Genomic DNA, 26375 nt, shown 5'->3' with positions numbered 1-26375 from the left:
AAGCCTGCTTCGGATTCTGTGTCTCCCTCACTCTCTGTCCCTCCCCCACTCATGCTCGCTTGCTCTCTCTCTCTCTCAAAAATAAAGATTAAAAAAAAAAATTTTTTTTAATTTTCATTTAAAAAAATCTAGAGATACAGGGGCGCCTGGGTGGCTCAGTTGGTTAAATGGCCAACTTCAGCTCAAGTCATGATCTCACAGTTTAGGAGTTCGAGCCCCACGTTGGGATCTGTGCTGACAGCTCAGAGCCTGGAGACTGTTTTGGATTCTGTGTCTACCTCTGACCCATCCCCATTCATGTGTTCTTTCTCTCTCTCTGTCTCTCTCTCTCTCTCTTCCCCCCTCAAAAATAAACATTAAAAAAAAATATCTAGAGACAACAGAAGGATTTGTAAGTATTAAAGCAATGGCAACAGAAGAAATGATAAACAGATGTGAACACATAAAAGTTAAGTGAGTATATGTCAAAAAAATTTTTAAATACACTTTTGGAGGGCACCTGGGTGGCTCAGTCAGTTAAGCATCTGACTCTTGCTTTTGGCTCAGATCATGATCTCACAGTTCTCTCTCCCCTCTATCTCCACCCCTCTCCTGCACATACACACTCACTCTCAAATAAATATGTATTTTTTTAATAATAAAATACACTTCCAAAGCAAACTGGCACTACTAATGCTTACTGGCCAAATTAGTAAATTCAGAAGTATAAGGAAAAGGCAAAGTATTTTGCTGAATCAACTGTGTAAGAGTAAGAAATGTATCCATACCCAGAGAACGAGAACCCCAATGGCAGAGTGAGACTAACCAGTGAGCAGAGCTAGGTCCACAAAAGGCTGACATAGAGTAAGAAAAGCATGGCTAGGGCTAGGTCAGGCAGTTCTATGCTGGTCTCAGAAGAAGGGCGCATTACAAGATTATTCTTCTAAAGCTAATCACATGGACTTCTCAACTTCTAAGATTAGTTTATATAAACACTAAAACATGGAATCAGAATCTGAAAAGTGAGACCCAAACATCAGGCCTAAAATAGCCAACAAGAGCTAAATTCCAAGAACACTTCCCTGAGTTCCTATATAAACAGTGTATACAGCCCAGTTAACTCCTTTACTCCCCTCCCCCATCCTCAAGTCACTAAGTATCCTGAAGAGAAGTGCTTTGTTCTCACCATGGGCCTCAAAAACTCACACTAAGATCAAGAGCCAGGATGGAAATCAGGCTTTGCTTCTTGGGGATAAGGGCCATGACTTCCTTAGAAAAACACCAGAACTTCAGTTCTGTTTATTTGCCCCTTGAAGGCAGAAAATCCCAAGCCAGCAAGAAGCAGGTCCCCTTCCCACCCTGAAACGGATGGGCCCAAAAGAAACTCCACAATCAGGTGGGTCAGAAAATGACAGGCATTCTGGTCTGAGAACCATTTAGTTTATCACCTTTGGTCTCTAAATGGTCACTGTAATTTTAAGGGGGTTTGGGGGTGGGGGACTTGAGGCTGAGGATCCCTAATCTTTCCCAGAGTGCTTTTAATTTCTCCACAGCATACACTGAATCATGAAGAGTATCCTGACCAGGGCCCAAAACCAGACCAGGAGGAATTAGGATGAAGTCCATTCCTAGGAGATAACACTAGAGTGTCATGCACTATCAAGTTTATCTGGGACAGGGGGTGCCTGGCAGGCTGTCAGTGGAGCATGTGACTCTTGATCTCGGGGTTGTTGGTTTGAACCCCACATTGAGTACAGAGAATTACTTAAAAAATAAAACCTTAAAAAAAAAAAGTTTATCTGGGACAAGGTCTATGGAAGTTTATAAACAAAAGTGAGATCTATGACAGTAGGAGCACTCACAGAGACAGTCATTTACCAAGAATGCTACTGCTGGGACTTTAGGCACTTACTGTAAAGTATCCCAAGGCTCATCTTTCTACCAGCTAATACCAGGCTTATTATGGTCTCTGACAGATATCCCACTAATATAATCAGGCTCCTTTCTGGCTCTAAATAAATAGTCTCTTGATATGCTGTCATTAAAAAAATCTGTGAGCTGGTATAGCAAAAAGTTCTTGGACTTCTAGGATTTCTATTCTAGAATGCAATGTATTATTCTGTGCTGCTTGAAACCACATCAAAAGCCTACCCTTTATGACAAAGGACTTACAACTTTTTTGAATATGACAAAATCAGATTTTCAGTGTAATACAAGTTGTAACTTTTATCATTAATCCATCTTTCAACATTAATCTGAATTCCAACCTTCCCCTCTCCCTCCCTTTGTAGGGATTCTTACTAGAGCAAAAAAAGGGGATTGCAGGATTTAAATCTGAAGGTTTTGGGGGCGCCTGAGTGGCTCAGTCGAGCATCTGACCCGACTTCAGCTCAGGTCATGATTCCAGGGTTGTAGGATAGAACCCCAAGTCTGGCTCCACGCTGAGTATGGAGCCTGCTTAAGATTTTCTCTCTCTCTCTCTCTTTCTCTCTCTCTCCCCCCCCCCTTCTCTGCCCCTCTCCCCAACTCATGCTCTCTCTCTCTAATAAAAAAATAAATAAAATCTGCAGGTTTAAAAGTGACAAATTTCTACCTTTTGCTCGGACTTCTGATTTAAATTATCTCCTAGTTACTAGGGCACCACGCAGTCTGCAGAACCATAACCAAGTTAGGTAAATTATAGTACACACAAGAACCAACCTTCCGGGCAGAATGAGAAGGAAAGAAGGAAAGCAGGGACAAGATACAATGAGGAGTACCAAGCAACCTTCAAAAAAATGAATAAAGTAGGAAAAAGTAAATAAAAAGTTACAAAGAAAGAAAGCCTTTTTAAAAAAAGGCAGCAGAGAAAGAAACAAAGTAATCAGAAAAACACCATTCATGCATGATATACATTATCTTTTTGAAGGAAAGACCAAAAAGATGCAGGTAGGAACAAGCGAACGTTAACCAGGCTAGCTCCCGGTTATTAACACTCCTTTGACCTCAGGAAACTAACCAGAACATACATAAGCAAAGTCCATACAGCCACGTCCCATCTTATCCTAAACCTTAAAAAGAAGAATGTGAGGTGACAACTGTTAGGTAGAATTTAGAAATCTTTGGGGACTCCTGGGTGGCTCAGTCAGTTGAGCGTCTGACTTCAGCTCAGGTCGTGATTTCGCGATAAGTTTGAGCCTCACATCAGGCTCTCTGCTGTCAGTGCAGAACCCACTTCTGATCCCCTGTGTCTCCCTCTCTCTGCCCCTCCCCCACTCATGCTGTCTCTCCTTCTCTCTCAAAAATAAACATTAAAAAAAAAAAGAACTTAGAAATCTTTGGAGCTCTAATTCGGAGGGAATTTTTTCCCCAAGAGGGATTTAAAAGGCTTACCGTGGGACCTGTATTTGGAGGTGATGATTCTTCTGTGCACACAGACAAGACAGAGAGGGAAGGCATCTGGGAGATCAGATCTGAGGGAGTCAGGGTTGGCACCTCTGTGCCACTGTCTAAGTTCAAAGCTGAAAGCCCAACAGTATGATGCCCATTGAGCTCACTGGCACTGCTTTGGGTGGAAGGCTTTAGGGAATTCCGGAAGGTGCCATTGCGGAGGCAGGATGTGCTATGGAAAGTGCTTGCCAGCTTGGCTGTCTTCTGATTGCTATCATCAGAGTCAAGTTTGGGAAAGGATAGGGATTTGATATTGCTTACTGCAGGAATGGGGGGGAGGGACACTTTGGAAGACAGCGACATCTTTTCACAGTTGCCCAACTGTGGTAAGGTTATAAAGCCATTGGGTTTGTGAAGAGGCTTGATATCTAGGGTTGCCCGCTCCAGGGATGCCAGGACCTCCTCATCCTGTAACACAGACCCAGAGCCTCCTCTGGGCAAGTTATTGTCCAATAACTGAGCCATAATCGGTCCAGTGGTTCCTACCAGAATGTTTCTCAGCTCTTCCTTCTCATCAATAGTTTTTAACTCCAGATTATCAAATGGGTCTTCTTCACACTCAAAGTCAGCAGGATTGAAATCTGCCTTTGTGTGGGGTGGGCTGAGAACTTTCTGTTTCGTGGCACTGCTGCTGACCCGAGTCGGGGTGAGGATGCTGTTGTGCTGTAAGCTGGCAAGGATGGGGTTAATAGGAGGTGGCATTGTGGCTGTACTGTGAGTCTTGGAGAAGCTCATTTTGCTGTCGCCCTCTGGGCCACTCTTAGAATTCACTTTAGTTTCTACTTCCTCAGCCTTACGCTCTGCTTCCCGCTGGGCTTCTTGGATTTTCTTAATATCTTCAGCCCACTCAATAGTTTTCTTTTCCAAGGAGAAGTCATACTGCAAAGATATAGCACAGAAAGGAGGTGTGAACCCAGGTGACTGCCCTTCCAACTCAATTCCTCCAGAGAATTCACTTCTTCCTCACACCAGCAAAAGAGATCCATTCTAGGCAGCATATAAGGTGTATGGAACCATCCCCAGTCAGGAAAACTAAGGCTTCCTAATCTCCTTATGTGGTTTAATCAAACTACACTCCTAGATTACATCTAGAAAAGAACTAGAGTTCCCACCACCTCTAATCCTATATACCAGGCCAAAGGTACCCTGCCAAGTACTCCCTGCCTTCCTTCTCTCCCCTCAGATCATTTTCCTTTCTAGAATTCTTCATTGGTGGCCTAGGCAGAGCTCAGTGGCCACTTCTAAAGCTTTCCTGATGGCCTGTTCCTTCCTCTGAACTCTTACATAGCATCTGTCTCTATCGTGTGACGCCAAGCACAAGTGACCACATGTAGATTTAATCTTTAATTTTTTCCTAAACATTATCCCCAACAATATCACAAACCTCTGGTGGGCAGCTACTGGGCTTTAGACCCTCTTGGAGTCTGTTATCTAGCACAATGCCCTAGATAAATCCTGCTCAATAATAACAGCCCCTAACATTTAAAAAGCACTTACCAGGTACCATGCAAGATTCTACGCACTTTGTATGTATTAACTCTGGATCTTTTAAACAACCCTTTAAAGTACCTACTTAAAAGTAGGTATTATTGTTACCCTCACTTTACAAGAGCTTGCCCAACGTCATAAAGCTGGTAAGTGGTAAAGCCTGGATGTGAATCCAGGCAATTGACTACAGATTCTATGTTCTTAAACCACTACCTATTAAGTTATAATGAACAGATTGTACTCTAAATACAGGAAAACTTCTTAATAAGAAATCTAGAAATATTCATATCAGGATTTTACAGTGCAAACTGCATAAGGATTCACTTCATGGTTGGTTCCTTAACAGTACCTTCGAGTATATCTCAATTTACAAGAATTTCCATTTGCATACTTGGAAAAAAAATACGATTACATAAAACAAAATTCACCTTGGACAGGAGAAAACAAAACTTTTGGTGTTGACTCTAAAGCCTCAGAACTAAACAACGTCTGTGTGCACATTCAAGGCTTCAGAGATTAAAAAAAAAAAAAAAAAAAAAAAAAAAAAAGGTGGCGGGGGAGAGGTGGAATGGAGAGGAAAGGGGCCTATATGCTCAGACCAGAGTTTTAGAGTACAAGAAACACAATAAAGTGCCTCTGGTCATCCCCAAGTCTTTCAGTTCAAACAACACAAGAGAAGCCTGGAAATGCACATGTCAAGAAGTTTGTTTATACCCCTGGGCACCTGGCTGGCTCAGTCAGTGAAGCATGTGACTCTTGATCTCAACCCCCATGTTGGGTATAGAGGTTACTTTAAAAAATTTTTTTCTCTTAAATCTTAAAAAAAGAAAAAAAAAAAGAAAAGGAAGGAAGGAAGGAAGGAAGGAAGGAAGGAAGGAAGGAAGAAAAAGAGAGAGAAAGAGAAAGAGAAAGAGAAAGAGAGAAAAAGAAAAAGAAAAAGAAAAAGAAAAAGAAAAAGAAAAAGAAAAAGAAAAAGAAAAAGAAAAAGAAAAAGAAAAAGAAAAAGAAAAAGAGAAAGAGAAAGAAAGAGTTCATTTACATCCCTAAGCCAGCTGCTGAGCCCCAGAAAGGCACCTTGTGATCACGGTACTGCCTTTCTACCACTAACGGTAGTGAAAAAACAGCACTGGGCAAAGACTGCTGCTTCTAACTGTGGAGTAAATCCAATTTTGCACCTGGCTTCTTCCACCAAATACGGCCTGTAACCGCCTGTAAACATGGGTCCCTAAAATTTTACTCTCAAGAACTGGAAATTTATCTCCTTTTTTTGTAAAACCTTTATTGACTTTCATTTTTTAATTACCATAGTAAATACAGAATACTTGAAACACAGGAAAAACAGTAGAAATATTACAGTGAAAAACTGTGATTTGAGTGTACAAATAAATAATAACAGCATCAAATATTTATGGAGTATCAGAAACCAGAATATGCATTATAAATGCATTATCTTATTTAATCCTCATTAACAACCTTAAATGCTAATTATCCCCATTTTACAGATAAGGAAACGGAAGCTTGAAAAGTGTAAGAAATCTGTACAAGATTACACAGCTATTACATGGCAATTCCAGCTCATGAATGAGTGATACCAAATTCTGCTCTAAATCGAAACACTGACAGCCATTCCCCACTACTGTGACCACCACCAATATGATATTCAGTGAAAGCTTTCTAGACCCAGGGTGCATGGATTATTTATATTATGTTTTACTAGATCACTTTGATGAATGTTTAACTGAAAAATTGAGTTTGTACTGTCATGTATGGGCGAATATGACAAAGTTACAGGAAGCGTCAAGGTATCTATCTGTCTAGGACTCTAGGTCTGACTCTTCTCTGAATAGGAAGGAGACCAGTACCAATACCACAACCAAATCCCCCATGGAGACCCAGAGTGTCAAAGTTTAAGGGTACTGTGTGCAATTACAGAACAAAAATATTTCAACTGTCCCACACAAGAATGGAGCTCGTATCTCCTCTTTTGTTATTAGTGGGTGCTATGAATACAGTGAGCACAGCACCATGCACTTATTAATGCTTTATGCTGATCAAATAAATAGAAAATTCCCAGCAATGCCTAAAATAGCAGCAATTTGGGATTCAAAACAATTTTTCTGGATGAATCAATGAAGCAGTGAATAATATGAGAACTATTAAAAGAAAATAGAGATGTTTTTTAACACTATTGTTAACAGTATCCTGCACACAGAGAGGTATTTACTAATACTTGCTATCGCCAATAAAAAAGTCACCAGGTAGGGCACCTGGGTGGCTCAGTCAGGTAAGCGTCCAACTCTTGGTTTCTGCTCAGGTCATGATCTCACAGTTTATGGGTTCGAGCCCCCACATCGGGCTCTGGTGCTGATAGTGCAGAGCCTGCTTGGAATTCTCTCCCTCTCTCTCTGCCTCTCCCCGAGTCGTGCTCACGTGCGTTCTCTCTCTCTCAAAATAAATAAATAAGCATTTTTTTTTTAAAGTCACCAGGCAAAGAGAACAATGTAAAACTTTATATGGGATATCTGTGTCTCTTCTGGCTCAATAAATTCTCCATACACAATAGGGATAGCAATTCAGTATTTGAAAATATGTAAGATATTAAATATCATTAGTAATTAAGGAAATACACATCAAAACCACAATAAGAGACCCACTGTAAACTCCAAGGATGTATATAACCAAAAAGACAGATTAGAAGAGTTGGCAAGGATGTGGATAAACTGAACCCCTCACGCACTGTGGATAGATTGTAAAATGGTGCAGCCACTTGGGAAAATAGTCTAGTGGTTCCCCAAAAGGTTAAATGTAGTTACCATATGACAACCCAGCAATTCCACTTATACACCCAAGAAAATTGAAAGAATATGTCCACACAAAAACCTATATACAAACGTTCATGCCACCATTATTCATAACAAACAAAAAGTGAAAAACACCAAAATGTCCATCAAGCAATGAATGGAAAAACAAAACGTAGTGTTATCAATACAACAGAACATTATAAAGTCATAAAAATGAATGACATACCAACACTTCATTCACTACACATTGATAAACCTTGAAAACATTATGCTAAAGGAAAAGAGTCAATCACAAAAGACTATCTACTGTATTATTCCACTTATATGACATGTCAAATATAGGCAAATTCATAAAGACAAAGTAGATTTAGTGGTTTCGAGGGGCTAGGGTGAGAGGGAATGACTGCTAATGGCACTGCATTTCTTTTGGGGGGATGAAACTACTTAGGAATTAAGACAGTAATAACGGTTATACACTCTGAATATACTAAAAACCATTTATGTGCAAACCTAAAAAGGCAAATTTCAAGGTATATGAATATCTTGATAATGCTATTATTCTAAAAAATGTAACTATAGTTCTCCCATTATAATTACTCACTGCATTTAGACTGGAAGATAAATATTTCTTAGAGTAACATGTTGGTGCCTTAGAGAATCTCCCAGAAACAAAACTCCTTTGCCAGAAAGCTGTATTTTTTTAAATCTTAAGTCACAGGAAGAAGTGTTTGATGGATAGTGTACTCTGTTTTCCCATGTGACTCTTTCTGTAAACTGTAAGCTCCTTGAGGACAGTGATTAAGGTATTTATCTCTATCCCCAGCCCTAGTGGAACACTGCTCAAAAGCAGGCATTCAGTAAATGTGTACTGAAGGAAGAAAGGAAGTCACAAAACATAAGGCTACTTGCTGCTTTCAAGAAGTAATTCTGTACATTTATATATAACTGCACTTTAAAGATGAGAGGATTAAGAAGCTATTGAAGAGGTGGCATTTAAGCACAGTCTAGAAGAATAAGCAGATTTTAACAGGTAGACAGCTTTCAGTACAGTGAGAAAGAGGAAAATATTTGAAGTGGAGGTAACAGCTCATGAGAAAAAACACAGTACAGATAGGTAATATACACGGTATATTCAATGAATTGGCAGTAACCTGGTATGGAGGAGACATGGAGGAGATAATGAGCCGAGGTGCTTTACCACAACCTTACGTCTACACTTGATTCAATAAGGACTGGTGAACCAGTGTAAGTTTTTTTTTTTAACAGGGATGTGACAATTTGAAACTTTAACTTAGTAGTATTATTCTAGAAACAATATGGAAAATTTTAAAAAATGCTACAAGAAGAGGGGCCAATTAAAGAGGCTATTGCAATAGTGCAGGTGAAAAAATAAGGTTAAGGATGAACTGGATGGTAAAGGTGAGACACAGCAGAGAGAAAAATATCACCTTATTTGAATGACCAAGAAGATAATGAGGACATCAAAAGAGAGAAGGAAAAGAGGCGAATGAGCAAGTCAGATGGACAATGGAGATTTGTTTCAGACAAGGCACAGAATCCCAGGAATACACAGTCTAACAGATTGCAGAAGGTCTGTAACAGATATATAAACATATGTAAGTATGTGTGTGAGAGAGACAATGTGAGCCAAGCAGTAACAGTTGCTATACAAAATACAAATAAGAGATAAGAGAATGGTTTTTTTTTCCTATTTCACTATACATCAAATTCTTACTTTTAAAATTTTTAAATGCACTAAACTTTAACTAAAAATTACCACTTACCTGTATTTCTCTGACAACCTGCAAACAATCAGGCAAGGAGAAGCCAATAGGTAGACCAACTTTAGCTGGTGTTTTGAATTTGTCTCCTATCTTAAATGGGACATCATCAAGGTAACTGAAAGTCCCTATAATCAAAAATAAAGTAGAAAATATCAGCAAAAAACTTTATTATTTGTTTTGCTATACTCTTACATCTAGGATACAACATTAAGTTATGCTAGCCTAAAACCAGAAGTTAGAGGGTTGCTTCTCTGACTGCTTACCTTCTCCTGACCCTAGATCTCCGTGCAGGGAGGAAATCCTACCTGAGCCTACTTGATCTTATAAGGGTTTATTTTCTATTATACTTAGCAAAAGAGCCAAAGTACTCACAGAAGCCTAAAAGGCCTCCCCAAAGCCCACTATCCCTCTGCCCTCAACTGTCTGTCACCTCTAACTACACTAAATCAAGGTGATTCTCTGTCCCTCAACCATGACAGAGTCAAATCTACCTCAAAAATTCTGCAGTGGCTGCTCCCTTTATCTGGACTGTTCTCTTAGATATCCACATGACTTATTCCTTTGCCTCCTTCAAGTCTTTGTTCAAATGTCACTTTCTCAGTGACGCTTACTCTGACCATCCTATTTAAAGTTCCTATATGACCCTCACTGCAGTACTCCCATGTTACTATCTATCTTTTCCTCCACAGCACTTAGTACCTTCTAACATATTATTCATTTTTAAATTATATTTATTGTCTGTCTGGCCCAGTGGAATGTAAGTAAGCTCCTTGCAGGCAAGTATGTAAGTCTATTTTATTCACTGATATTGTCTCAAAACATACACATATTAGGCACTTCAAAAATACTGAATTAATGATAGAACCTCCACAAAAGAATCTCCTTGACTAGATTTCTCTACTTCAGAAAGAATCATTTTTAATTAATACAAGGAATTACTCTACATTTTTTTAAGACTATATTCTGGAGCAGATGTGGAAATATTCAAGAACCACAACACTTATGAAAAAAGGAAAACCAGACCAGACCATGGGAATCAGAACAGGATTATCAGGAGACATAAGCCATATACAACTGAACTGCTTTAACTCCCTAAAGGTTCTCTGCCTAATAGCTGAATCATACAGAAAGACCAGGACATTATCACTGATTTATGGAGTCAGACAAAATGCGAGCAGCTCTTGTATGTAACTATCACTAGCTATACACTCCAAATTGTACATGGTTTCTTTTCTGGACCAGGTTTGGGGATAACTTACTGGCAGAACCATCACGGACAATAAAACCGTTGATAAAATTAATTCTGCTTTTTGACTATTAGTAGCTGTAAGGATTGCTTCTGGGCCTCACACTAGACACTAGTGTATTTTCTTGAATGCTCATGGACAGAATAAGACAATTACACCTCTTCCATGAAGATGCCTTCTCTCCCTTTCTAAAAATTGATAGATTTCAAGACTTAACAAGCTCAAGATGTAGCTGTAATCTTGTCATCATTCTCATTTCCTCAGGTAAATACTGCTCTGATACACCTGAAACCCTCCATCAGGAAGAAGGTCCCTGCTCCCACCCTTGGGGGCTAGAGTTTCTAACATATCTTCTATCCAGAATTAAAACATTTTATGTATCTCCCACTCAGCTAGCAAATTAAATTCAAAACCGTGTCCAATTTAACAATTTTTCTGGGGAGTACTTTTAAAAAGTGGGTCATACTTTTAAAAGTACTGTTTTCTCAGATGGCAATGCCTGTCACATTCCCACCCCTTTTTACTTGATTATTTCTAGTCCTTTAAGAATGAGCTTTACAACTCCCTTCTCAATCTCAGAATACCCAGTTTATACCAGTACCTCAGGTTGTACGACTCTGTGTTAAGTTTCCTTATATTCCGCCTAGAGACTGTGAGTGAGAATCTGAGTGTCCCCTAAGAAGGGATAAAAATGTTTCAAATTTATACCTCCCAATCTCAGAGTAATATCTGGCAGAAGACATGCTCAATAAAGTAAAAAACAAAGAATACATGGTCTTATGCTTCTTTCGTATTTAATTCTCACCCCCATGCTAATTCACATTCAATTAATATTTATTAAAATTCAAAGTAATTTACCAAAACTGGCAAGGCTAGTCACAGAAATGTACCAGGTACCCCCACCCCTCAAAAAACTATCAGGTATCATCATAGCTTGCCAACAAAACCAAGTATTGGTTACAACACTAAAACTCTGTCACTTACAAAATTCTTTATATTATAGAGATTAAAAGGAAAGTTGTATCTAATTTTAAAAATTGGGAGGGAGGGCATCTGGGTGGTTCATCCAGTTGACTCCTGGCTTCAGCTTAGGTCATGATCGAGCCCATGTGGGACTGTGTGTGGAATGTGGAGCCTGCTTAAGATTCTCTCTCTCCCCCTATGCATCTCTCCCCTGCTTGCTCTCTCTAATAAATAATAATAAATTTATCTGCCCTCCATGAACACAGGTGCTCAAATTTTCCTGAAAGTTAAATTTTAACTTTAGCTAGTATCCTGATTAACTGGAAACAAAGTTGAAACTAGCATTTTCTAAGAAGCACTGCAAAGATTTACAGTCTAACAATCACAAAATTAAGTCTTTTGTTTAACAATGTTTATTCATTCAGGGGAGCCTGGGTGGCTCAATCAGTAAAGTATCCAACTTCGGCTCAGGTCACGATCTCACAGTTCATAAGTTCAAGTCTTGCATCAGGTTCTCTGTTGTCAGCACCCCAGAGCCCACTTCAGATCCTCTGTCCCCCCTTTCTTCCTTCCCCTCCCCCACTCTCTCTCTCTCAAAAATAAACATTAAAAAAAAAAGAATGTTTATTCATTCCAAGTAGGTTAATTATATAACACACACACTGAAAAAAATCCTATCCATAATATACAAGCATATATGATATATAAATATAAGAAAACTCATCCACACGAAAAGTAACAAAAAAAATTCTTTTTTAATGTTTCGCTTCTATTTGAGAGAGACAGTGCGTGATCGTGATCGGGGTAGGGGCAGAAACACACAGAGACAGAATGTAAAGCAGGCTCCAGGCTCTGAGCTGTCAGCACAGAGCCCAATGTGGGGCTCGAACCAATGAACCGTGAGATCATGACCTGAGCTGAATTCTGAAGCTTAACTGACTGAGGCCACCCAGGCGCCCCCTAACAAAATTTTCTTAAGTGAACAGTTCTGTTGGGGCACCTGGCTGGCTCGGTGTAATGTGTAACTCTTGACCTCAAGGGAGAGATTACTTAAAAATAAAATCGTTTGAGGGGTGCCTGGATTGCTCAGTTGTGTGAGCGCCTAACTCTTGGTTTCAGCTCAGGTCATGATCCCAGGGTCATGGGATTGAGCCCCGAGCTAGGCTCCATGTTGAGTGTGGAGGCTGCTTAGGATTCTCTCTCTCCCCCTGTGTCCCTCTCCCCAGCTCATGCTCTCTCTCTCTAAAAAAAAAATTTTTTTTTAATGAAATCTTTTAGAGACACCTGGCTGGCTCAGTCGGTTGAGTGTCCAACTTCAGCTCAGGTCATGATCTCACAGTTTCTGAGTTCGAGCCCCAGATCAGTCTCTGTGCTGACAGCTCATGCCTGGAGCCTGCTTCGGATGCTCTGTCTCCCTCTCTCACTGCCCCACCCCTGCTCACGTTCGCTCTGTCTCTGTCTCTCAAAAATGAATAAGCGTTAAAAAAAATTTGTTTAATGAAACCTTTTTATAAATAAATAAATATCTTTTTTAAAAGGGCATTTAAAGAGATGGCAACAAAGCAAACAACCCTTTAACGAATATATCAAAATATGTATTTCTCATTTCTCAATACATCTTATTTTTTAAATAGATTCAATAAGGGGCGCCTGGGTGGCGCAGTCGGTTAAGCGTCCGACTTCAGCCAGGTCACGATCTCGCGGTCCGTGAGTTCGAGCCCCGCGTCGGGCTCTGGGCTGATGGCTCAGAGCCTGGAGCCTGTTTCCTATTCTGTGTCTCCCTCTCTCTCTGCCCCTCCCCCGTTCATGCTCTGTCTCTCTCTGTCCCAAAAATAAATAAACGTTGAAAAAAAAAACTTTTTTATAAATAGATTCAATAAAAGCTCAACTACAGAGAATTAAACACTATGACTAATAATTTTCCAGCTTACACCAAATACTTTTTACTTTGTCTTTTTTTTATGTTTATTTATTTATTTTGAGAGAGAGCATAAGCAAGGGAGGGGAAGAGACAGAAGGAGAGACAGAATCCCAAACAGGCTCCACACCGTCAGCACAGACTCCAATGTGGGGATCAAACCCATAAACCATGAAATCATGACCTGAGCCAAAACCAAGAGTCCCACACTTAAGCTACCTAGGCACCCCTTTCAGCATTTATTACTGAATATCTTTCTTTTTCTGAATATCTTTCTAAAATGTCTGGGCCTGTTTTCTTAAAATTTAGTTTAGAAAAAGAAAATTAAGTATATCTGTGATGACTGCGGCTGTGGCAGTTCCCTGAAGTCAGGTTCTGTATTGCTTTGCATTATGCCACAGAAGAGACTTGGCTGAAAATGTAGTATATCTCAGGATAAATTCTGGGAAGACTTCATTGTGTTTTCTTTCTTTCTCAATTGCTGATAAACTGGTGATCCTGTGACCTGCCTGTTTCCCTGAAACAAAGTTACAATTCCAGGGAGGAGGTGGGATGAATTCTTAATGGAGGATAGAAACTGGATTATGCTTAATTCAGGTCTTACTGTAAACTCAAATTGAGGATTAAAATTTAAGTTTTTGAAAAAGAACAGTAAAGACCAAACTTAAAATTAAGTGAAAAACACAATTCCATGACTGGGTATCACTACCTTAAAGCTGTGAAGTTGGCTTTAAAATTAGACACATGGACAAATAGACACACACGTATACAGACACACATTAAAATTATATAGATATCTGCTATAGGATATGAAGTCACAATAAATGTTACTCACACCCTAACAACAACAGCCAACCTACAAAATCAGCTTTTAAATGCAGAGTGTCTGGCATTCAATCAAAAACAAGACACACAAAGAAGCAAAAAATGTAACCCATCATTAAGAGAGGAACCAGTCATCAGACCCAAACTGAGTGATGGCCAATATATTGAAAGTATCAGAAAGGTGGTGAACATGTGTTAGCAAATGAGGAATTTCAATAAAAGGCAGAAATATAAAGAGACAAAACAATAATGCTAGAAATGAAAAATGCTGTATCAGAAAAGAAAATCTTTGACAGTTCATAACCAGGCTACAGTGATAATCAGAAGACAATACTTAGCAGAGAAAACAATCAGAGAACCTGAGGTTAGGTCAAAAGAAATTAACCAAATTGAAACACAAAGGAAAAGAAAAAAGAAAAAAATGGAACAAAGCCTTAAGAAAGCTTTAGGAGTATCAAACGGCCTAATATGTGTATGATTAGAGTTTCAAAGGCAAGAGAGAAACAATGGGGCAGAAAAATTTAAAAGAGATAATGGCTTGCAAATTTTCCCAAAGTGATAAAAGACATCCACCCACAGATCCAAAAAGTTTAGCTAACTTCAAGCAGGATAAATACACAGAAAATCACACCAAGGCACATCATGGTCAGATTGTTAAAAACAAAGAGAAAATCTTGAAAGAAGGTGGAGAGCAGCAATGATTAAATGATGGCCAATTTCTCTACACTGTAAAGCATAGCTGATCAACTTTTGAAACAATTTAAATCTTTTTTTTTTAATGTTTATTTATTTTTGAGAGAGAGCGCAAGCAGAGGAGGGGCAGAGAGAGAGAGACACAGAATCTGAAGCAGGTTCCAGGCTCTGAGCTGTCAGCACAGAGCCCGACGTGGGGCTCAAACTCACGAACCGTGAGATCATGACCTGAGCAAAGTAGGACACTTAACTGACTGAGCCACCCAGGCGCCCCAACTTTTGAAACAATTTAAAATAAAATACCCTTCTGGGGCGCCTGGGTGGCGCAGTCGGTTAAGCGTCCGACTTCAGCCAGGTCACGATCTCGCGGTCCGTGGGTTCGAGCCCCGCGTCAGGCTCTGGGCTGATGGCTCGGAGCCTGGAGCCTGTTTCCTATTCTGTGTCTCTCTCTCTCTCTGCCCCTCCCCCGTTCATGCTCTCTCTCTGTCCCAAAAATAAATAAACGTTGAAAAAAAAAATTTTTTTTTAAATAATAAATAAAATAAAATAAAATAAAATAAAATAAAATAAAATAAAATAAAATAAAATAAAATAAAATACCTTTCTCTATACCTCAGCAAGAAAAGGATGTCAATATGCTGGTAGAAATTAAACCAAAGGCAAAATGAACCTCCCTTAAAAATTAGCTAACTAGGGGCGCCTGGGTGGCGCAGTCGGTTAAGCATCCGACTTCAGCCAGGTCACGATCTCGCAGTCAGTGAGTTCGAGCCCCGCATCAGGCTCTGGGCTGATGGCTCAGAGCCTGGAGCCTGTTTCCAATTCTGTGTCTCCCTCTCTCTCTGCCCCTCCCCCATTCATGCTCTGTCTCTCTCTGTCCCAAAAATAAAAATAAAAATTTTAAAAAAACGTTGAAAAAAAAAATTAGCTAACTAGGGGCACCTGGGTGGCTCAGTCGGTTAAGCTTCTGACCAGCTCAGGTCATGATCTCACAGTTCAGGAGTTCGAGCCCCAAATTGGGCTCACAGCCCACTTCAGATCCTCTGTCTCCCTCTCTCTCTGCCCCTCCCCAGCTTACACATGCTCTCTCTCTCTCTCAAAAATAAAGATTGTAAAAAAAATTTTTTTTAATTTAAAAAAAGAAAAATAAATTAGCTAAGGGCACCTAGCTGGCTTAGTCAGTTGAGCACTGTGACTCTTGATCTCTAGGTTATGAGTTTGAGCCCCATATTGGGTGCAGAAAGAGTTTAAAAATAAAATCTTTAAAAAAAAAAAGTTAGCTAAGTAAATGGTCATAAATAGGATACCCTGGCATTTCAAAGGAGAGAGTTTAGTTTCATTAAGTTATATCTTATTATACAGACTTCTTTTTTTCTAAATTAGAATCTCAGGGCATTTTCCCAGATAGTAAAAGAATAATTTTTGTTTGTTGAAACATTTTTAAAAGCCCTTTAAAAGTCGTTTCTGGAAAATAACTTTTTTCTTGGATGAAACAAGTGGAAAATGAGTTAAAAACTAAAGGGGATTAATACTGTAAAGCACCAGGCTCCAGGAAAGGCCTGATTTACACTGACCCAAGGGTTTGCAATTTACATATTCTAAGAACAAAATTTTTAATTTTTTTTAACGTTTATTTATTTTTGAGAGACAGAGCTCAAGAGGGGGAGGGGCAGAGGAGAGAGGAAGGCACAGAAACTGAAGCAGACTCCAGGCTCTGAGCTGTCAGTACAGAGCCCAATGTGGGGTTTGAACCCATGAACTCTGAGATCATGACCTCAGCCAAAGTCAGACGCTTAACTGACTGAGCCACCCAGGCACCCCTAATGTTTATTTATTTTTGAGAGAAAGTGTGCAAGCAAGGGAGGGGCAGAGAGAGAGAGGAAGACAGAGGATCTGAAGCAGGCTGTGTGCACTGACAGCAGAGAGCGTGATGTGGGGCTCAAGCTCCCAAATTGCAAGATCATGACCTGAGCTAAAATCGGGCACTTAACCAACTGAGCCACCCAGGCACCCCTATAAGAACAATAGTTTTAAAAGTCTTTGAGAATTGTTTATATCTCTTATTCTGTTATTTAGGGATATGTAATTATTAATGACAGTGGAAGAAGTTCAACCTCAGTTGAAAAAAACAAACTTGAAGGTAAGTTAAATACCAGTCATAAGACAGCATAGCAAAAAAATCTAGTCAACTCAAATATTTGAAAAGAAAAAAAAAAACTATTTAATATCCAGTCACAAGAGCAGATGCTACCTCCTGTCCACACCCCAAAATGCCCCTGGAAGAATTACACACACACATATACCCACTAACCCCAATGGGCCAGTCAGATAATACCTAACTTAGGGAGAATCAATTCACAGGCCTATAAGCTAGGCTGTGCCAATCAGATTCTCCCTTGGCCAAAAGACAGAAAAACTTCAGCTATATGATGCTAGCTGCTTAAACTGAAAGATCAAGTACCAAGCAACACCATATGGGGGGAGGGGGTGCATTTTTGGCCCTATGCACTCTATACAAGTAGGCAAGTAGGCCAAGAAAGCAAGTCTATTAACAGAAGAACAAAAATGGAGCACACCCGCAGAGAAAAGCAGTAAGGAAAGGCTATGTAGCCTTCTGAGAGATGGGAGCAGATGCCTTAGTTTCCTGGCTTTCTGATTTGTAAGGCCAAGCTGAACTTGATTTCCCACACTCAGCTACCTACAAGACTGCCTACTCTCATTTTTTTTTTTTTTTTGCCTATTTCCTTTAATTTCTATTCCTTAAACTATATGATATCTAAAAATAAGACTCTTTAAAAACTCAACGAAAGCAATGGAAATTCAGGTAGGAACTCAGCAGTTTAAAGCAGAAGAAGCTGAAGAGAGAAAGAGAAAATCTATTCTCAAATTTTATTCCAAATATTTTGCTTAATAAAATTTTGGTGAGGAATGCAAGGTGATGGAGGACTTTCTAAAAAACAAGTCTTTACTGATCAGGTAACTTCAAAATTAGAATCTTCTCTCTGGATTGTTTAGCTGAAACACATAATCTGCAGTCCATCTTATTTTCACTCCAGTCAAAAAGGATTTCCTAAAGAGCCAAGATATATAACTTGTCTTTTGAAATAAGGTAAGTTAAAATTTTTCTTTTTTGCTATTTTCTCCCCTAGGTCTTTCCTCTGTCATTTGCTGTCCTCTTTTGTCTTGAAAAAAGCTATCCAGAAGCAACTTCAGATCTTCCTCTCTACTATCATCCAAATACTATGAAAAGAGCCACATAATAATCCTTAAATAATACAAAATAGGTTACCTGGCAGATCTGATGCCCCACCTGCTACACAGAATGCAAATTCCAGAGTCAGAATGACTTAACTCCAAAAGGATTTAACAAAACATATACAAGTGATGCATGTAAGAATAAACACAATAGTAATTCAAAATATTAAACACTTGTATAAAATATATTAGCAAGTTAGAACCCCAGTGACTGCTCCAGCACCCTGACTCAGCTGATACTAACAAGCAACCATTTGTAGATCAGAAGAGCATACCAACACATGTTGCCATGCCTTCTGGCAAACCATTCTTACAATGACATGATTTTAAAAATGGAAAATCAGCTTTAAAAACCTACTTAAATTAACGGTGTTGTCTGGATATTTCTGTTGTTTAATTCTACTATATGAAAAGAGGGTCTAATTTTAACTTCTTAGGCATCTCTATTCCTCCCAAATGCATATAATAAAGCTTACTAATGTATTCAATTTTGGAAAGTCATATCTTAGAAAAGGATGACAGGGGCACCTGGGTGGCTCAGTCGGCTGAGTGTCCGACTTCAGCTCAGGTCTGATCTCACCATTCATGGGTTCTAGCCCCACATCAAGCTCTGTGCTAACAGCTCAGAGCCTGGAGCCCTCTTCAGATTCTGTGTCTCCCTCTCTCTCTCTAACCCTCCCCCACTCACATTCTGTATCTCTCTCAAAAATAAATAAACATTAAGAAAAAAAATTTTTTTTTAAATAACAAACTATTATGGAGCACCTGGGTGGCTCAGTCGGTTAAGCGTCTGACTTCAGCTCAGGTCATGATCTCGTGGTTTTTGAGTTTGAGCCCCACGTCGGGCTCTGTGCTGATGGCTCAGAACCTGGGGCCTGCTTCAGATTCTGTGTCTCCCTCTCTCTCTGCCCCTCCCCTGCTCTTGCTCTGTCTCTGTCTCTCAATCATAAATAAACGTAAAAAAAATTTTTTTTAATGATAAACTATTAGTTTCTTTTTAATTAAAAAAAAAATTTTAATGTTTATTTGTTTTTGAGAGAGAGACAGAGAGAGAGAGAGAGACAGAGCATGACAGCGGAGGGACACAGAGAGAGGGAGACACAGAACTCAAAGCAGGCTCCAGACTCCGTGCTGTCAGAACAAAGCCTGACGTGGGGCGCAAACCCACGAACTGCGAGATGATGACCTGTGCAGAAGTCGGACGCCCAACTGACTGAGTCACCCAGGCACCCCCATATTTTAAAATTTTTTTTAATGTTGATTTATTTTTAAGAGACCAAGCGAGCGAGCGTGCACACAAGCAGGGAAGGGGCAGAGAGGGAGGGAGACAGAATCCAAAGCAGGCTCCAGACACAGGGCTCAAACTCAAGAGCCGTGAGATCATGATCTGAGCCCAAGTCAGATGTGTAACTGACTGAGGCACCCAGGTGTCCCAGATGATAAACGATTAGTTTCAAATGCAAAACTGTAATTACTACTACTGACATTCCTGTAATTACTGATCCGCTGATCACGGTTTATTTGTAGTAATTACTTCCTATTATTGTGGGGCAGGAAGGATGAGGGGATGGACACTAAACCAAACCATTATTAAGTATTAACTAAAGATTTAGAATTTTTCACATTTGAGATGGCAAAGAACTATGACCACGGGATAAGAAAGGGAATGGTAACTACTTCAAAATACTGCTAAAGAACAATAAAAATAGACAGGCTCCCTATCCATCCCTGGTAATTTTAAGTACAATAACCAGCGAGACTCTAAAGTTTAACTACCTACTTAAATACTTAAATACTAAATTACCTGAAATCCATTGGAATGTATATGCTACCCTGTTGTACAACTTTTTCTCAAGCTGCCCATTTAAATAAATAAAAAGCGGCACTTACTTAAACAATGCTAAGTGATTTCAAATCCTCTAATCAAATCATAACTTAAACCATTGTATCTAACAGTCCACTTACCATGAAAATCTGCACCCAACTTCTTAGAAGCCATTTAGAACCTGAAAAGCAAAGAAATATTTTTAGGCACATGATACTCTGAGGGATATAAACAAATTATAGGAATATTGAGACTATAGGGGCATCTGGGTGGCTCAGGGTTAAGGATCCGATTCTTTGATTTCGGCTCAGGTCATGATCTCACAATTCTGTGACAGAGATTTGCATGGGATTCTCTCCCTCTCTCTATCCCTTCCCCACTCACGCACGTGCTCTCTCTCTCTCTCAAAATAAACAAACATGAAAAGAAAAAAGAGAAAAGAAAAGAAAAGAAAAGAAAAGAAAAGAAAAGAAAAGAAAAGAAAAGAAAAGAAAAGAAAAGAGAAGAAAAGATTGAGACTACAAAAAAGAAACCAGAAGACTAAAAGGTTCCAGGACAGATACAGTCCTCAAATTTCTCAGCCCCAAAGTCTCAAAAAAGAAAGCAGAAAGGAAGAGATACTAGTTTTCTACAGAAAAGTTAACTATTTATAAAACTGCATGTTCTGAATATACTAAATATATGAGAAGAAAAGCATACTAACCTTTGACCAATTGATATGTGGACTACCAAAAGGAAAAAATTACAAAGCATATACCTTCTTGATACAAACTACAAATATGTCAGTAATAGATTAAAAAAAGCATTTTTCAGTTATGCAAATATAGACCTTTTGCTGGCAACTAACTCTAACAGTAATTTCTTAAGCAGGGAATGAATTACATACAATCTTCTGTACAGTTTAATTAATATAAAATTTTTCTAAATAAAAGAAAAATATCAAAACCACACATCTAGCTTAATATTACCTTTGCATTTTCAACCCCTATATAAGTAGGTATTAAGTCCTGTCTTACACAAATAATCTGAGCTCTTCAACCTAAAAGTTTATTGCCCTTGACATGATGTTTATACCTTTAACTTGCCTAAAACGTAAGCAGGAAAAAAATTAAGGTTAGCTATACGAATTTATGGTCTTTTGTCTATTAACCTGCATTACAATACACTGAAAAGCATCATACTGAAAATAATCCATTTTCACTGAAAGTAAAAAAAAAAAAAAAAAGAAAACCAAGTGTATTACACCTGTCTTGTGAAAATTATTCAAAATAGAATTAAAATCTGCACAGGATTTATTATATTTGTTTACTTTGAAATTGACAAGGGGATTTTAAAATTTACACGGAAAGGCAAAGAAAATAGAATACCCAAAATGATTCTTAAAAAGAAAAAGTTGGAGAACTTATCACCTAACTTCAAAGCTTACTATTAAGCTACAGTAATTAAGATTGTGGAAATGGCATAAGGATATCATACATCCCAAAAAAAGAGTCCAGAAATACAGCATACACATATAGCCAGTTGATTTTCAACAAAGACACAAAAGCTTAAAGGGGAAAGGATCGTCTTCTCAACAAATGGTGCCAGACATTCATACGCAACAAAATAAACCTTTATCCATACTTTGTATCATATATAAAAATTCAGGGAAATGGGAAGATAATGGCTCAGGGGTACAGGGTTTCTTTTTGGAGTGATGAAAATGTTCTAAGACTGATCGTGGTGGTGACTGGATTGTACACTTTTTTTTTAATAGGAGGGTTTTTGTTTGTTTTTGAGAGAGAGAGAGAGAGAGAGAGAGAGAGAGAGCGCGCACATGCAAGGGGACGAGGGGCAGAGAGAGAGAGGACAGGATCTGAAGCATGCTCTGCAGAGAGCCCAATGAGTGGCTTGAACTTCCTAAACCATGAGAACATGACCTGAGCCGGAATTCAGAAGCTTAAGCAACTGAGCCACCCAGGCGCCCCCAGACTGTATACTTTAAGTGGATGAACTGTGGGGCACCTGGGTGGCTCAGTCGATCGAACATCAGACTCTTGATCTTGGCTCAGGTCATGATCCCAGGGTTGTGGGATTGAGACCCGTATCGGGCTCTGCATTGATTATGGAAACTGCTTAAGATTCTCTCTCTTCCTGCCCCTCTCCCCTGGTCTCTCTAAAATTAAAAAAAAAATTTTTAATTAAAAAAAAATGCACGGTGCTCACTTCAGGAGCACATGTGCTTTAAAAAAAAAAAAAGGGTGACTTATACACAGTATCTGATACACCACAACCACACAGACAAATCTCAAAGGCATCATGGTATATGAAAGAAGCCAGGATCAAAAGGTAACATATTATATGATTCTACTTACAATGAACTATAGGAATAAAAAAAAAATAGGGCTCCTGGGTGGCTCAGTCTGTTAAGCATCTGACTTCAACTCAGGTCATGATCTCACAGTTTGTGAGTTTGAGCCCTGCATTGGGCTCTGCACTGACAGTTCAGAGCCTGCTTCAGATCCTCTGTGTCCTTCTTTCTCTGCCCCTCCCTTGTTTGCACTCTCTCTCAAAAATAAGTAAACATTAAAAATAAATAAAATAGAGACTGCTTCTTTAAAAAACAAAAAAAGGAATAAAAAATAGGCAAGACTATAGGAATAAAAAAGTAATCTAACTACCAGGGACTATACAGGATAAAATGTATTATGTAAGGGGCACCTGGCTGGCTCATTCCGTACAGCATACAACTCTTGATCTTGGCCGAGGTTGCAAGTTTGAGCCCCGTGTTGGGTGTAGAGATTACTTGAAAATAAAATCTTTTTAAAAATTAATAAAATTTAGAGGTGCCTGGGTGGCTCAGTCAGTTAAGCATCCGAATCTTGATGTCAGCTCAGGTCTTGTCTCAGGATTGTGAGTTCAAGCCCCATGCTGGGCTACACACTGGGCATGAAGTCTACTTAAAAAAACTAAGGGGTGCCTGGGTGGCTCTGTCGGTTAAGCACCCAACTTCAGCTCAGGTCATGATCTCATGGTTCACAAGTTCAAGCCCTGCATTGGGCTCTGTGCTGACAGTTAGGAGCCTGGAGACTGCTTCAGATTCTCTCTCTCTCTCTCTCTCTCTCTCTCTCTCTCTCTCTCTCTCTCTGCCCCTCCCCTGCTCACGCTCTGTCTCTCTCTCAAAAATAATTTTTTTTTAAAAAGCATTTAAAAAAACTAACTAAAAAATAAAATTACGAGCACCTGAGTGGCTCAGTCGGTTGAGCATCCGACTTCAACTCAGGTCATGCATGATCTCATGGTTCGTGAGTTCAAGCCCCACATCAGTCTCATTGCTGTCAGCACAGAGCCCACTTTGGATCCTCTGTCCCCCTCTCTCTCTGCCCCTCTCCAGTTCATGCTCTCTCTCAAAAATAAATATTGTATAAATAAATAAATAGTTTTTTAATTAAATTTTAGTAAAATTTTAAAATGTTTTAACCAAAGTGGATCCTCTAGGTGGTAGAACTTGAAATAATTCATGACATTTCTCTATGGCTTCTGAACATTCTATTGCAAACAGGTATAAAATTCATAATTTCTGGGGCACAAGGCTGGCTCGGTTGGAAGAATGTGTGACTCTGATCCTAAGACTGCCAATTCAAGCCCCATGTTGGGTGTAGAGATTACTTTAAAAATCTTTTTTTTTTTAAATTTGGGAACACCTGCATGGCTCAGTCAATTAAGCATTTGACTCTTGATTTTGGCTCAGATCATGATCTCATGGCTGGTGAGTTTGAGTCCCAAGTCGGGCTCTGCATTGACAGTGCAGAGGCTGTTTGGGATTCTCCCTCCCTCCCTCTCTCTCCTTGCCCTTCACCCACTCACTCTCTCAAAATAAATAAACTAAAAAATTTTTGTCATACCTTCTTTAAAGTTTTACTTAAAATTTTCTGTTTTTTGGGGGCACCTGGGTTGGTCAGTTGCTAAAGCATCTGACTTCAGCTCACATCATCATCAACAGTTCTTGAGTTTGAGCGCCACATTGGGCTCTCTGCTGTCAGTGCAGAGCCCAATGCCTCCCTCTCCCTCTGCCCCTGCCTCGCTTGTGTGTGCACACTCTCAAAAATAAATAGAAACATTAAAAAAAAAGTTTCGGTTTTCCAGCACAAGGTGGGGTGAAGTATTCTGGTTGATATTCTAATTAGTGAAGATTTGAAATTATAAAGTACATGGATCATCAAAACATTTTACATACGCATAAGACATTTCATTGGCGAACATGCTTTTACGGTCATCAAAATGTACATAAACCACAATACAGTGAGACTTCTTTAAAAATTTTTTTTAATGTTTATTTATTTTTGAGAGAGATGGAGACAGAATATGACTGGGTTAGGAGCAGAGAAGGAGACACAGAATCCAAAGCAGGCTCCAGGCTCCGAGCTGTCAGCACAGAGCTTGACGCAGGGCTTGAACTCACGAGCTACGAGATCATGACCCGAGCTGAAGTCGGATGCTCAACTGACTAAGCCACCCAGGAGCCCCAAGACTTCTAAACCCAATAAGCAAGAATGTGGGCAGCCTCAACCTTCACACACAGACATATATCAGAAATATGTTTTTTTAAGTGTCTGTAGAGAAAAGCAGTATTTAAGCATCCACCAAAGAAAGCTGTGAATATGCTCATAAACAGATACAGAAAATGAGTATTTTCATCTATATGTCCCTAATATTTATTAATATTGTGGGATATAAGCAGTTTCAAGAAGGAGCTGTTTTGAGATGTAAATGGCTTGGGAGAGGCTGCTTGGGCCTCTGATTCAAAAATAATTTTTATGGAGGGTCTGGATGGCTCAGTCGGTTAAGCATCTGACTTCGGCTCAGGTCATGTCTAGCCCCATGATGGGCTCTGTGCTGACAGCTCAGAGCCTGGAACCTGCTTCGGATTCTGTGTCTCCCTCACTCTCTGCCCCTCCCCCACACATCCTCTTTCTCTGTCTCTAAAAAGTAAATATTAAAATTAAAAAAAAAAAGATAATTTTTATTGGCAGTTACATGGCCCACAGCCGCTTGCACCCACTCTATTGTACACTTTTTTTCATTAAAAAAAATTTTTTTTTAATGTTTGTTTATTTTTGAGACAGAGAGAGACAGAGCATGAACGGGGGAGGGTCAGAGAGAGGGAGACACAGAATCTGAAGCAGGCTCCAGGCTGTGAGCTATCAGCACAGAGCCTGACATGGGGCTCAAACTCATAGACTGTGAGATCACAACCTGAGCGGAAGTCGGATGCTTAACCAACTGAGCCACCCAGGCACCTCTACTGTACACTTTCAATCAACACTTTTTCAGACTAAAGGCCAAAACCTAAAAAGTTATTAATAATAAAATAAAATAAAATAAAAAATAATTTTGCAAGGCCCCTGGGTGGCCAGTCAGTGAAACATCTGGCTCTTGACTTCAGCACAGATCATCTTACAGTTCATAGATTCAATCAAGCCCCACATCAGGCTCTGCACTCACAGTGCAGAACCTATTGGGATTCTCTCCCCCCACCCCATGACCCTCCCCTGGTCATGTTTCTCAAAATAAACTTAAATATTAACAATTACTATTATTATTTTGCAAACAGGGGGTGCCTGGGTGGCTCAGTCAGCTGAGCATCCTACTCTTTTGATTTCGGCTCAGGCCATGAAAAAATGCTCAACATCACTCATCACTTGGGAAATACAAATCAAAACCACAATGAGATACCACCTCACACCTATCAGAAGGGCTAACATTAACAACTCAGGCAACAACAGATGTTGGCAAGGATGCAGAGAAACAGGATCTCTTTTGCATTGTTGGTGGGAATGCAAGCTGGTGCAGCCACTCTGGAAAACAGTATGGAGGTTCCTCGAAAAACTAAAAATAGACCTACTCTACAACTCAGCAATTGCACTACTAGGTATTTATCCAAGGGATACAGGGATGCTGTTTCAAAGGGGCACATGCACCCCAATGCTTATAGCAACACTATCAACAACAGCCAAACTATGGAAAGAGCCTAAATGTCCATCGATTGAATGGATAAAGATGATGTGGTGTATATAGATACAATGGAGTATTACTTGGCAATCGAAAATGATGAAATCTTGCCATCTGCCACTATGTAGATGGAACTAGAGGCTGTTAAGCTAAGCAAAATTAGTCAGAGAAAGACAAGTA

The 26375-nt window shown here is 39.5% G+C and overlaps 1 protein-coding gene across 3 annotated transcripts in view; it reads right to left on the bottom strand.

Moving 5' to 3' along the window:
• The window catches only part of UBAP1 (ubiquitin associated protein 1), a 61448-nt gene that overhangs the window by 8091 nt on the left and 26982 nt on the right, over window positions 1-26375 (bottom strand). For all 3 annotated transcript variants that reach the window (XM_006939221.5, XM_006939220.5, XM_019816104.3), the window contains 3 exons: window positions 20345-20385; window positions 9482-9606; window positions 3352-4287 (listed from right to left, as the gene is read on the bottom strand). In XM_006939221.5, coding sequence (XP_006939283.1) covers window positions 3352-4287; window positions 9482-9606; window positions 20345-20378 — 1095 coding nt within the window. In that variant the 5' untranslated portion in view covers window positions 20379-20385. The remainder of the gene's footprint in view (window positions 1-3351; window positions 4288-9481; window positions 9607-20344; window positions 20386-26375) is intronic.

This window comes from Felis catus, chromosome D4 (assembly GCF_018350175.1).
Source record: "Felis catus isolate Fca126 chromosome D4, F.catus_Fca126_mat1.0, whole genome shotgun sequence".
Taxonomy (NCBI): domain Eukaryota; kingdom Metazoa; phylum Chordata; class Mammalia; order Carnivora; family Felidae; genus Felis; species Felis catus.
The sequence above is the reverse complement of the archived record's forward strand: the minus strand, read 5'-3'. Positions and strand labels throughout refer to the sequence as shown.